A 13,967-nucleotide genomic window follows, 5' to 3' on the forward strand; every position below is an offset into this window, starting at 1 on the left:
TAAAGTGCTTGCTATACATGCATGAGAACCTGAGTTTGAGACCCAGCACCCATGTAAAAAACTGAGCATAGTTGAGAAGACTTGTAATATTTGAGGGATCTGAGATAAGAAAATACCTGAGGTGAGTGATCCAGGCAGCCATGTCTCATCGGTGAAACCCAACTCCCAATGAGAGACCCTGTCTCTAAAGATAAAGGGAACGACACCCGAGGATCAATGCCTGAAGGTGATCTCTGGCATGCACAAGTACAAGTATGCCTGCACCACCAGCCACACACACACACACACACACACACACACACACACTCATACACACATGCCACACACACACATATGCATATGCACACACACATGCATGAATACATTCACACACAGCTACACACAGAAATAAATAAAACAAAATTTTTAAATGGAAGAGTTTTCCAGTGGGATTCTTAGGCACTCTGCTGAAGTCCTTTGGCACTCCAGAAATTTACAGCAAAACGTTTATTAAAGCAGGCTCAATGCTTTCCTTATATTGTGTCTAAGGCCTTACATGGGCTGTGATGGGCATCATTTGCTCCTCATAGTTGTTTCCATTCTGATTGAAGAATTACCACAGAAGAACATAGGGTGAACTGAAAACAGATTCCGACTGCCAGTCAAAACAATTATTAGAAAAAAACCTGAATGTAGATTGGCAGGTAAAAAGCACTTGCCACAAAAGCCTGAAAACCTAAATTCAACTCCCAGGACCCACAGTGGAAGAAGAGATCTGAACCCTGGAAGTTGTCCTTTGATTTCCACACTCATGACTAGACATGTAAGTACCTAAAAGAAAACACTCACACCACACTACACACACACACACACACACACACACACACACAGAGAGAGAGAGAGAGAGAGAGAGAAATTAAATTTTATTAAAATGAAAAAGTTAAGCCCATTAGCAAATGTGTTTTAGCTCATCCTTTTAGATTTGTACATTCTTAGAAGTGCATGAAGGCCAAGCGTCGTTAATAATCAATTGACTAAAACCATTGTAAACCACCTGAGATTTCGAAGCTGGAGGGACTAGAAACAAAACTCCAAAATTATGCTAAATTTACATGGGAATTCATAGGATTTCAAAATATCTTTATCATTGGCTACTGGGCAAGAACAAATAGGGATATATGTGTACAGCCAGCAGAGACAGTCATTTGGCAGTACAAAGAGATGCTGGCACTTTTGTTGATGCATTGCTGACCATACAGCAGGTAGTATCATTCTATATGACACAGTAGACCAGGAGCTCTTATGGTGCCAACTGGCATTGAGATCAATCGTCCACAGGTCCTCTTCATTTCAATAATAAAAGCAATGCTGCTTGACATGACAGATTGGAAGCAGTGGAGTGAGCACAAGGGAAGACATGATTCATGCCTATAAGTGACAAACGACATTCCTCCCACTCTGAGGGTAGGTACCATCCTTTCCAGTATTATTACTTGGAATCTATATATTAGAAGAGTACAAAGGAAAGACACACACCTGGATTTTATGTCCCACTCTGGTACGGTATATGATTCCAGGCAAGTGATTTTAACTGGCATTCCAAAATGTGTATATTGCCACCTGCTTAGCAGATGAGAATCCTATGAAAGGCCTGACATTTATATGACACTTAGAGATATTTCAAACCAGTTTAACATGAAAGTCCAAATCATGATGACTGACTTAGACTATTTTGGGACAATAGGGAAACATAATGAACTGTCACTATGCCCTTTGTGCAAGGTTGATGACAAAGAAAAACAAGTCACACGGGTGAATGCTACTGAGCAGCATATTAGTATTAGTCGAAGTCTTTAACTGAGGCATTGCTTGAATTTTAGACAATTAATATGAGAAAGTTAAAAGAGAAGTCATTTGTTTCTTCTGGTGCTTCTTAACAAAAAGCAAATATATGTATTTGTATATATATATTACATTATATTTACTATATATTTGTTTATATTAGTTATATTATTATATACTATTGCATTATATATTTAAGTATATTTAATATGTATTTATTAATTGTATGTTATATATTTTACATTTTATTTATTTTGTGTGCATATACATGGTAGGCATTCACGCCTCAGCACTCTTGTGAAAATCAGACAACTTTTGGGTGTCAATGCTCTCCTTCCATCAAGTGGGTCTTGAGCATCAACCTCAGTGTATCAGGTCTGGCAGCAAGCACCCTTGTCTTCTGAACCATCTCACCATTTTTGGAATTCAGCTGCAGTGTGACAGAGTTCCTGCTTAGTTACAGGGATTGCAATGATTTTTGCTGGGAAACAGTGTTTCCCCACGATCAGGCCAGTTTTAGAAACTGATGCCGTCTATTATTGATTCATCCAGTTGCTCTTCCTTATGGCTTCATGGAATAGAGTTAACGGGCAGGGAAATTTACTCAAAAATGAGTGACTGAGGAAAATGGATGTAGTAAGGAGCAGTCTCATTTGAACTGGTCCCATGTTTGAGAAAGAAGATAGAAACCGAACAAAATAAAACCTATACCTTTGTCCTCTGCCACTAACAGGGAAACAGTAGAATCCTCACAAAAAGCAGCAGGTTGGGATGACTGTTGGCAGTTATTTTTAAATACTTTTTCTTTTACTTCTTCTTAAATCCCCACAACATTTTGGCTCCAAGTAGCCAACATCACAATATGGCTTTGTGTCTATTCCAAGAAAAGTCAGACCCATCTGTTCTCTCTCTGTCTCTCTCTCCTTCCCTCTCTTTCCCACCCTCCCCCTCCCTCCCTCCCTCCCTCCCTCCCTCCCTCCCTCCCTCCCTCCCTGGTTCCTTTCTCTTTTGGTTTTTACAGAGTAGCATTACTAGTTATATTCAACAGCTGGGGAAAGACAATTTGACAACACTAATCTATTGCAGAGCCGGGGCCAGCCTTCCTCTTTCTCTCTTCTCTCCCCAACGAGCAGCAGTAATAAAAGCTCAACAGCTCTAAAAAGCAATCGATTCTGAAACGGTGTGGTGCAATTACCAGCCCGGATGGCGGCAAAGACTTCCAGTAAAATAAAGAGAAGATAAATACAGTCTCTGCAGCGGGAGCAGCTTCGGCTGTAGAAGCAGCTGCCTGGTTCAGAAAGAGACACCGCACAGGGCCCCGCGTGACAGAGGAAGGGAACAGCTGGGTAGCCAGGAGCCAGACAGGAGGTGATACCTCGGAGAACTCAGCAGACTGCAGGCAGGCAAGGATTTCCAAGGTGGCAGCTCACCCATTTAGTGCGTAGAGGACCTGTGACCTTCCGTGAGCATGTTTCCTGCTCCACTGTACTTTCCTGGTTACTTTCTGCAATAAGCCTCTCACCCGACCACCGTAAAAGCAGGCCAACTATAATGAACATGTCCATTAAAACCCCTACACAATACAGACCACACACTTTCCCATAAAGTATTTTAAGTTCAGTAGCTAACAGCCCCAATGGCCTTACTCTCTGACAACTCTGCCTGCATCATGCTGGCCTTCATGCCAGATGATGATGAAGGTATGTGGGATCTACCAAACAGCTGAGTGTGGGTACATTAGTTCTTCAGTGGGACACTCTCAAACAGCTCATGATCTTGTCCTTCTAGGGGACAGGCTGAGTTACCTTCCATTCCTCCTGTGACAAACCATATTACAAGGCCGTCCTAGAGAAAGACATCCAAGGACAACACGAATATTGTTGGGGAAATAGGGGACAGAGTGATGTGGAATAAACTGAAGATGACATTTAAGCATTTCTTTTTACATCTGTCAGTTTTTCGATTTACAATTTTCATTTTTTCTAATTTTAAAAACATTTTATTTTTAGTTATGTGTACGTCTGTGTGCAGGTTTGTGCAAGTGATTATAAAACCCTCAGAGGCCAGGTAAAAGCACTGGATCTCCCTGAGCAGGAGTTACAGGTTTGTGCGAGTAAGTGTATAATGCCTTCTTATTGCTGTGAAGAGATGCCATAACCCTGGCAACTCTTATAAAGGAAAACATTTAGTTGGGACTGGCTTACAGTTTCAGAGATTTTGCCCATGAACATCATGGCAAGACGCATATGGGCAGGCATGGTGCTGGAGAAAGAGCTGAGAGTTCTATGTCTTGATAGGCAGGAAGCAGGAGGAGACTTTGAGCCACACTGGGAGTAGCTTAAGACTATGAAAACTCAAAGCCCACCCCCACATTGACACACTTCCTCCAACAAGGTCACACCTATTCCAAGAAGGCCACACCTCCTAATAGGGCCACTCCCTATAGGCCAAGCATTCAAACACAGGAGTCTATGGAGCCCATACCTTTTCAAACCACCATATTTTCAGAGGCCAGAAGAAGGCGTTGAACCCGTTTTGGGTTAGAATTACAAGAGATTGCCATCCAACAGACCTGGGTGACGGGAACCAAACTCAAGTCCTTTATAAGAGCAAAATGTACTCTTAACCAGCATAGCCATCTCTCTAGCCCCTCATCTGTCTTCATCCTAATAGTTACTTTGTCTTCAGTATGTATTTTTCCTAATGAGTTTGCACACATACACAGGCACCTCAGTAGATTGTCTAAGCATCAGATCCCACCAACCAGGGCTGCTTTGCTAGTCAACCCTCTTTTACTTAGTCTTGTTTAAATGAACAATTCAGCCACCATGGGTCATTCCCTTCCTTGCTGTCATGGCTGGCCACATACAATCCTGAGAACAAATGTGCTTTTAGATATGGGAGAGCCTGTCCCTGCTCGTAGTCAATCACTTTAACAACAGACAACTGCACAATGTCCCCTACCCCACCTAGTGATTTCTTTTTCTGTAAAGGCCTCGGTTTTTTCCCCTCCCACTTGATTCTGTGGATTAAAACAAATGCTGCAGGAGACACTGTGATCACACCCCGCCCACTCCCTGCCGCCGCCGAGTGGAGTGGCCTACATTCCCTTTCGGAAGCATTTGGATCACCCCTTCCAGTCTCCGCCGAGGCTGGCTGAAGGTAAAGACACCAGCCGCCACTTGACAGCAAAAGAACGCAGAGGGGATACATTTCTTCAGTTATTTTAGTAGGGTAATTTGGCTGGGAAATCACTGTAGAAATAAACTGAGAAATTATGGCTGCAAAAACAGCAAGTTGGCAAAATGAAAATACATAACTTAGAGCCCAAACAGGCATTATCTCCAGCAACAGTGGGACAGCACTAGCTCAACAAGGGAAAACACAATTTAGGACGAGCCGCATCATTGATCATTTTATTCCCTCTCGGTGTGTTTCTTCCACGCAGTCTGACAAACTCCTACACGCACTGCACCACCCAGCCTGGGTTTTACTAGCTCTGTAAAGCTATTCTTTACCCTCGTGGACAGAGAAAACCACTAAACCACTTTGTTCCTATTTCTTTCATGCAATTTGTACTCCTTTGTTATACTGAGCGGGATTTGCATCTATGAGTAAACACACAGTCTGGGATCCCAGAGATGTACTCCAGAGCTCATCTTTCTCTAAATCTCCAGCATCTCTTATATCACCATACTGTCTATGCTTTTGTGAGTTCAGATAAGGGAAAATGTTGTCATTAGTGCACTGCATGGTGATACCCGGAGAGACCAATGGACCCAACAGATTTTCACATACTGTTTCCCATACTGTGTCCTTGCAATAAACCAACCACATCTAGGTCACCATCTTTCCAGTGCCATCTCTTCCAGGTCATTTGGGTTATCATCTTGTTTCTTAAAGCCATCTCACTTTTGACTGGAATGCCTGTCCTTTCCATGTGACCCACCCATTTATATCTCAGCACCAACTCATGCCTCACTTCCTCCTTTTTCCCCCCACTTCTTCCCCTTTGACTTCTGTCTGGTCTTACTCTTGAACTTCCTGCAGGTTTTCTCCAATGGCCTCATAAACACTGAGATGCGATTCATGTACCACGCCTGCCAATAAAATCTGAAATTTTCACTTCCAGACTTCCAGTATATACGACAACGCACAGTTGACACTGAATTTGGTAGTCTGTCTTATGAATCATACTCTTTGGTGGAAGAACATATTCAGGGACATTGCAATACATATGGCGTTAACCATTGAAAAGCATTTCTCTGTCTGTGGAGACTTCTGGGAGGGTAGGCAGATACTCTACCTCCTGCTACCTGTGAACTCTGAATAAGAACCCTGCAGATTTTTTCTCTACAGTCTCTTAAGCCCAACCAAGCCTTAGAATCCTCCAAGGAGGTAATATAATGCCGGAGGCTGGATGGCCAGGAAGACCTTGTGTCTTCCACAAAGGAGACGCTTGCTTCTCTCTTCTTCTACCTTCTCATTAGGACAGCTGTAGATTGACAGGTCCCGTCGCTTCTCTAGTGCAGTGACACCCTAATAAGCATCCATTGCTGTCTAATTCAAAGAAGGCTTTTAACCTGTCGCTACAGTCAGGACCGAAGTTAACACGTAAGTGTGGAAATTGCACATAGCTTTGGTTTCACGTAGAAGTGCTGGAGGAAACGTGCAGCTATTCTAGACAGAACGAAAGGGTCTGAGTATTTGGATCACGTCACGTTTAAGAAGCTAAAAGTCTCATGAATTATTTGGGGGAAAATGGCAAGATAGGCCATATTTGCCTTCTGTGAACCTATCACATCAATTTCCCATCTTCTTAGATCCTGTTTTCCATCATTTCTCCCCATGTGTGTGCTCTTCAGGCATCCTCAGCTCACTGACTGTCCTCCTGTCTGCCTGAAGCATTCTGTCCTTTTCCCATTTCCAGTCTTGGAGCTCAAACGTCTTCTCTCACTACTCCTCTCCCACCCCAAGCAAACTAGAAATCTACTTTCAAATCGATGTAATTTGCACCCAAACTGACATTTCCTTGGGTTTATGTCCTTAAATATGTGGTTTCAGTGAAGCTAATTCCACCAGAACATAGTAACCGTCTGCCTAAATCCCCAAATAATTCGTTTACATCTCAGTGGAGAGCCCCCTACCCCAATTCTATAACTTGCGGCTTCCCATTGCTTGTTCTAGATGTTAGTAAAACAGTACGGATAGACGCCAAGGAGACTTTAGTATATCTTTGACAGTTCTTTCCAAACAGTAAACCAATGTTTTCAGGGAAAGGACAGGAAAATGATGTTTTAAAAGTATATCCAGATAGTCTGTCACAGCCTTTGCCTGTACTCTTAAGTCTTAACTCCACCCTAGGACCCATAGTAGTCCGCATCATTCTCTGGGACCCTACAGATAGCACCTAGACTTCCATAAGGTCTTTCTCCACTATTCATGGTGGGAAGTGGGTCTTTAGCCTCATGTTAACAGTATGGGCAGATACTCACAGTTGTCGCACGGTAGAGGGGGGAACAGAATATGTCCGGGCATGTAGGTTTGGGTCATTAAATAATTAGTTTCCCTGAGTAGTTTAGAGACTTTGATACCAGACAGACCTGCGTAAGAGTTTTGGGTGAGCTGCTGACCTGCTGTGCCTTTGAACAAATCACCCTCTATCCTTAATATTTATTTAATAGAAGGGGTACTTGTTCTGACTGGCTTATAGAGGTCAAATTTGTTTTTAGCCTGTTGCATTACAGTAGAATTGAGTCTTCATACCAACTGTATTATCTGCTACTGCTGACATCACTTCACAGACCAAAATGAACCTCAAGTGGCTTAAGGGATTACACAGAGCTGCTTCCCAGATGTGTGCGCTGTTTCTAAAATGTTAGGTTGCCTCTGCTAATTCTCGGGATAGGCACAGCAGAGCACTGTGAGGCTGAGTATGCAATGTTACCATGAAGCAGCTCTATCAGTGCCGGGAAAGAGCAGGCACCCAAGAAACGTGAGTTGCTATCTATCCTTCTCTCTGCCCTACATTTAAGAAATTAGCTTTATAAAACCACTGCAGAGATAGGATAAAAAGCACTAACTGTATTGACACAAACATAGTTCTCACCTTAAAGGGGAGAGGAATTTATACTGAGGTAACTGTGAGTGGCCAGAAACATGTTGCCTCCAATAATATAATCTATACAGAAGTAGTTACATGGACTTTTAAAGTCTTAGAATAAGAGAAGATAATGAATCAAAGCATCAAATACATTGACGGGACATTAGATAGACCTGACATAGAAGAGCAGGAAAGCCTGTGTTATAGGTCTCAGAGGCTATGTGATGACATTGGTAACTTTTGGGTAGATGTAAGTTAGTGGTCTGTTATGGTAACACATTAAAGGCTTCTCTTTATAGTTCAAAGAATGCCAAGTTAGACACAAAGGCAATGAACAGGGCTAAAGAGAGCCCAAGATAATTTTGTCTCTCATTTTGCAACATTCCAACTCTCTACAATCACCAATTTCAAATCAACCAGACTCACAGGATCTTTAACAAAGCTGTAGCTTTTTCCTCTGGGAGATTCAGTTTAGAACAGCAGCTTGTGCTTTGATAAAAACTCCTCGGTTCATAATTATCAGAAAGCTAGACAATACCATTACCAGGCTTCTGTTATTTCAAATATTCTACTGTAAGGAAGATATTTAGTACTCCATTTATAAAGGGTTCAAAGCTCTGTTGGTGCAGGAAGTGAGGACATCCAGACTGATGTCAGAGATCACTGAGAACCACGTGTGGACTGATGTAGGAGATGACCCAGAATCAGGAGTGCTACTTGAGTGTGACGGGAAAACACATCGTCTTTTGTCCTTAGAACTTAGCTGTTTCTGAAATACGGTGCCTATGAATGCAATGCATTTAAAAAAAAATAAGCTGCACACTCAGCCATGAACAGAAATACTAGAAGTTTCCCCCAGGGATATATTAGCATAATAAGTCTGCTCCTTCCTGCATCACCCAGGGTATGGTTGTTCCCTCCCTCCACTGGATGCTTCAGCTTCACTGAGAACAGCATCTGCTCAAACACTGGTCCCTAAGCCTGAGTAAAATTGTGGGTTTCTGTGTCTGTTTGTGAAAAGGAAGACAGAAGGCCCACAAACTCAAATTGTACTATGGGACCCTTGAGAACTCACAGGGGAGGAAATATAACCCTGGTGTGCTAAGATGTAATGATCCATCTTCTGTTTCCCCAGAGAGACAAAGACAAGCAAGCATTCATAGAAATGTAAATAGAAGATCACAGTCAGTGTCTCAATAAAACTTTTATTTTTTCCCAGCAATTTCACTAACACAAAGTACCAATGTTTTCCTCGTCCCAGTGAGAGACCAAGTCATCTGACAGCAGACCATTTAAATGATTTTCACCCTAGTTATGGAAGGAAGAGTTTATAAAGGGAGAGGAGGTAGAGAAGAGAAGAAGAAATTAAAAACAATCTGTTGTCAACACCGGTCTTACTCCCCTGTCTTTTTTTTTTCAGAAAATTATGATGCTGAGAGAATTAAGAGCCAGAGGGTGTGTATTTATCAAACCCCTATGACTTGACCTCTACTGTTCTCAAAGCCTATGGGAAACTCCTCTTCCTCCAGGGGGTAGAAATGTTTAAGCCCAGTGTGTAGATGAGTAAAGTAAGACTCAGAATGCTTCCAAGTCACCCAGACCATAGATGCCAGAGAGAAGACTGGCCATTGCTAACAGATTTTAATGCCCAGGTCAATAAAATAAAATAAAACAAAATAAATCCTTCAGGATATCCTTGGCTCTGACTTGATTTCACCTCAGGGGATTGCCTTCCATACCCACATCCAGACACTGCCTGTGCTCACTTAATCACAGGTACTGTTTTAAGTGCTTTAAAATATTAATGTTGCACACTTGGAAGAGCTCTTAATGGGATATAGAAAATTATTCCTCATTTTGGTGTCTAGGAACAAATATATGAAGTAGTAGCCTTCCCAAGAAGCCTTTCTTCTGGGTCTCTTGTCCAGGATGCTAACTCCCACATAGCTGCACACTCTCTGAGCCTTGACAGCATCTGTCTTTCTGGGCAGGTCTTCCTGAAACTGATGACTTCACTGACCTACATACAGCTTCATTCCAACCTAACACCTCTCTGAACCACTTTGAGCATGAAGGTAGCTTTCTGACCCCATTTAATTTGGTTGAGACATACTTGTCAAGCATTGCTTTAGTATAAGTGTTAAAAAATGTATTTCTGAAAATGCCAATGTGGTCTTTGCAAGAGATGCTCATTTGCATCTGATATAGTTAGTTAGAGAGGCAACAATGGGCCTAGGGAGAGGAATCATGCTGTCTGAGCATGAGAACCTATGTTCAATCTCAGAACACAGGCAAAAATCTTGGCATGGTAGTACATATTTGAAATTCCAGCTCTGATGAAACGGAGATGATCAGATTCCTGGAACTTGGTGGTAAGACAACCAAACATAGTTGATGAGCCCAAGTTCCAGCAAGAAGTCTTATCTCAAGAAAGATGGCAACCACTTTAGAGAAAGACCTGATATTGACCTCCAGTCTCCACATGCACACACAAATATGTACACACACACACACACACACACACACACACACACACACACACAAGGCAGCCAGAAGATCTCAGAAACAGAGGACCACATAAAGAGTGGAGTAAAGCAAATTGAGTGAAAGACAAATTTTCCTGAAGGACAAACTAATTCCCAGAAGAACAAGGTATCTTGGCTGTAATTTGTAGGAACAAGAGTAAAACATGCCACTAGAAAATGTCAGGGTACGGCTGAGAAACCTAATGGTACTGCAGAACTACACAAGCCCAGCTAGCCAGTTTGTGCTTTGCAGAAAGTATCTCAGGCTCAAAGAGCAAATGACAGCCCCTCAGTAGAGGTGGGGCCAGATGGGAAGCAGAAACCTGATGGACCACTTCAGAAAGAGATGTGTTACCTTGTATCTGTTAGTAAATTTCCTCATCTTTAAAGGGCCCCAGTAATGTCAGCCTTGTGATTAATCCTAACCAAGCAGTGAGTGTGGTTTTTCATGGGTGTCATGATAGTATCAAGGCATTCTGCCTCCTGCCTGAATCCCTGAAGTGGGTGCACCTAAAACACACAGCCTGCTTCCCTCTGGCCCTAAACTCAGGTTTGTAAAGCAGAGGAATTGAAAGATGTAGTGTGTGTTTTGTAAAAGAAAATATAGGCTCTAGAGAAAAGTCTTCTGGGTATGTTATCTCACTGTCTGTATCCATTTTATGAGGGTGGTGCTCTTACCTGCATTTTCATGGCAATGCAAATAAGAAAATGCCAAAGGTCACATGATTGGTAATAGTCATTTTATTAGATTTCCAATTCACTCCCTTTCTACTATATCAAAACTTTCTGTCTTTGAAATGTCTGAAAGGATGTCTCAGTTTGGAGTTAAGAGTTTCTCCATCTTGAGACAGAAAAGTAGGGGACTAGTGGTTGGAAGGAGGCAATGTGGGAGAGGAGCTGGAAGGGGAGGATGGTGTAGTCTGTGACTGGGATGTAAAATGAATAGATGAACCAAAAGAAAAAGTTTCCACATCTTGTTTCTAGAATGCCCTGCTCGCTAAACAAAGGTAGTGGGAAGAGTGTAGATCAGGTCAAGTTCAAGATGGAGATCATCAAGTCCAGAGGGAATTCCCAACCCCTCCCTGACAAAATGTCACTTATACACATGCATATTCTTCTCTGTGGTATTCAGAGAAGTCTTGAGGTATAGGGCATGGTTAGGTAGGTCAAGCATGACAGAAATGGACCAAAGACAAGCTCTTAAGAAAAGTTCCCATCTATCCATCAAATGCAATGTAGTAGTCATTTTTATCTCTACTTGGGTATAAGATGAAGCTACTTCATTTTTTTAGGGATCCTGTCGCATAAAAAAATATGTTCTACATCTCGTCAAGTACCAAATTGACACTCCACTCAAGGAGGAGATAGGCTCACATTTTGAAAGGCCTGCAGGTATGTAGAAACTGAGGGATTATCAGATTTAGACTCCCCATTCACTCTGGCTTCAGGCATCAGCTCAGTGCACTGCAGGGTATTTAGAATATGTCACACTCTTTCAGTTAGGTTTCGGTGTTCTCTTCCCACAAGTTCCACTCTCAGCTTCTGCTCACCCCTCCTCCCTTACATGCTTGAAGTTGCATCCATCGAAAGGTCGTATGCTGCAAATCTACTGTGTCCACATGAAGAGAGGATTCCCTGGTCAGGCAAATCCAAAGTAATAGGTCACCGAAGACACTTTCCAATTAGCTCTGGAAGGCATGTATTGAGTCCATATCTCAATTTGAAAACAGGTGCTAGTACGTTTAGGGAATTTATAAGTCTTCCGATAAATCAATGAGCCTATGCTGTAAATGTCATCCAGTGACTTCCCTCTTTTGACAGGCTCCCTCCTCAGTGCCATTCATTTTGTTTAACTCTCTCACTTCTGAACACCACAGTGCTGTAGTTCTCATAGTTTTGACTATAGATGGGCATTGGGTGAATACATAATATCTTAAACTTTCTCTTCTAGCTGAAAACAGGGCTCATTTAGGCAAAGGGGCATACAATATTAATACCAGCAAGATTCTGAGGACGAGATGTGATGCTTACTCTTCATAGTCACCTGTCTGGATTTGAAATCACCTAGGAGAGTCACCTCTGGGAATGTTTGCAAGTGTACTCAATATAAGTTCACTCAAGGAGAAAAGATATATCTATCATGTGGCAGAATCATCCCATGGGTTCAGGACCCAGAGTGAAAAAAAGAGACAAAGGAAGAGTCTTGCTGAGCATCAGCTTTCATGCCCCTCTGCTTCCTGAATCTAGATGCACTGTTACCAGCTATCTTTCTTCTAATCCCCTATGCCTTCTCTTCCATAAAGAACTATATCCCCTAAAGTCTTGTGTCAAAATAAGCCCTTCTTTCCTGAGGTTACTGTTGTCAGGCATTTGGGGGCATCAACAAGAAAAGCAACTAAGACACTTTAAAGACTTTTCTGTATTCTTGCAGTAGCTCGAATATGTGTAGCAACATCAGCATTGCAGCTATTTTGAAAGTCAGTCTGGAGGCCATACACAAGTGTTAATAGAAAACAGGTGAAACAATCCAGTACTGTCCAGTGATATCCTCTGGAAGACTCTGCTACAGCATGTAAGCATATGTGCTGTTGCTCTACAAGAATGCCCCAACTCAGAAAGAGAAGGTTGTACACTCTCTGATGGCTTCAGACTGCAGATGCTGTAATTGGGAAAGAAACCTGCACAATGCTTCGTATTTCCTTACATGGGAGTTGGTCCCCAAGAGAGGCTCAGTTAATGTTTGCTGAAAGAATAAGTGGAATGAAGAGAGAAGCTGGTAAATTAGGAGATTACTTGATCAATATGTGATTTCCAGCTGAGGCTGGAGCTTTCCCAGGCTGTTTTACACATTTGTATGTATGTATTATTCAGGCTTGAATACAACAAGTTGTTATTCCATACACAGTGCCTTTGCTTTCCTCTCTGACTCAGGGCTTCTCCTCGTAGTGGAAGCAAATGAGGCTCAGTCCTTTCATAGCAGAAAATAAACACCCAGGATGCTGTATGTCAGCTGGGGTTATCCATGGGACAAAGTTGACAGAAGAGCTCTCCCTTGAATGATGATCTTGTGTATCAGAAAATGTATATCTGGGAGGAGGGAAAATCTATGCACCATGCACACTAGTGTTGGAGAGACTGATGGCGACAGTGGACAGTAAGATTCATTTTCTTCATCCTGAGCAACTTGGGGTCTTCATTCTTTCCATCAATCTCGTTTTTCTGCTATTACCCCAAAAGCATACTGTTGGCTGTTTAGTGAGGACAGTAGTGACACTTTGTGCTTATAATTCATGATTGTATTTTTGAAACTTAAGCACATTGTATGTGCTTAAAATTGATGCCCCATGGAAGGTGTTTGCCATTGATGGCATCATCAACAAATCAGGGTTGGTTTGGTTAAGCAGGTAGACTCAGAAGTACTGAAAGAGAACCCAGAATTTGAGGAAATAAATGAAATATTAATGGAATTTACTCAAAATCCACTATTTATGGCACATGTTATTTACCATTGTTTTACT

The 13,967-nt window shown here is 42.1% G+C and overlaps 1 protein-coding gene across 1 annotated transcript in view; it reads right to left on the reverse strand.

The window, feature by feature from the left end:
• Positions 1-13,741, reverse strand: part of LOC121434301 (neurexin-3-beta-like) — a 291,587-nt gene extending 277,846 nt beyond the window's left edge. Inside the window, exons 1-2 of the mRNA XM_041633108.1 lie at positions 13,679-13,741; positions 11,824-11,913 (exon numbers count right to left, since the gene is read on the reverse strand). Coding sequence (XP_041489042.1) covers positions 11,824-11,913; positions 13,679-13,741 — 153 coding nt within the window. The remainder of the gene's footprint in view (positions 1-11,823; positions 11,914-13,678) is intronic.
• Between the last annotated feature and the right edge of the window lie 226 nt (positions 13,742-13,967).

This window comes from Microtus oregoni, unplaced genomic scaffold (assembly GCF_018167655.1).
Source record: "Microtus oregoni isolate MIOR12 unplaced genomic scaffold, Mior012 000043F_ref0000047, whole genome shotgun sequence".
NCBI classification, from domain to species: Eukaryota; Metazoa; Chordata; class Mammalia; order Rodentia; family Cricetidae; genus Microtus; species Microtus oregoni.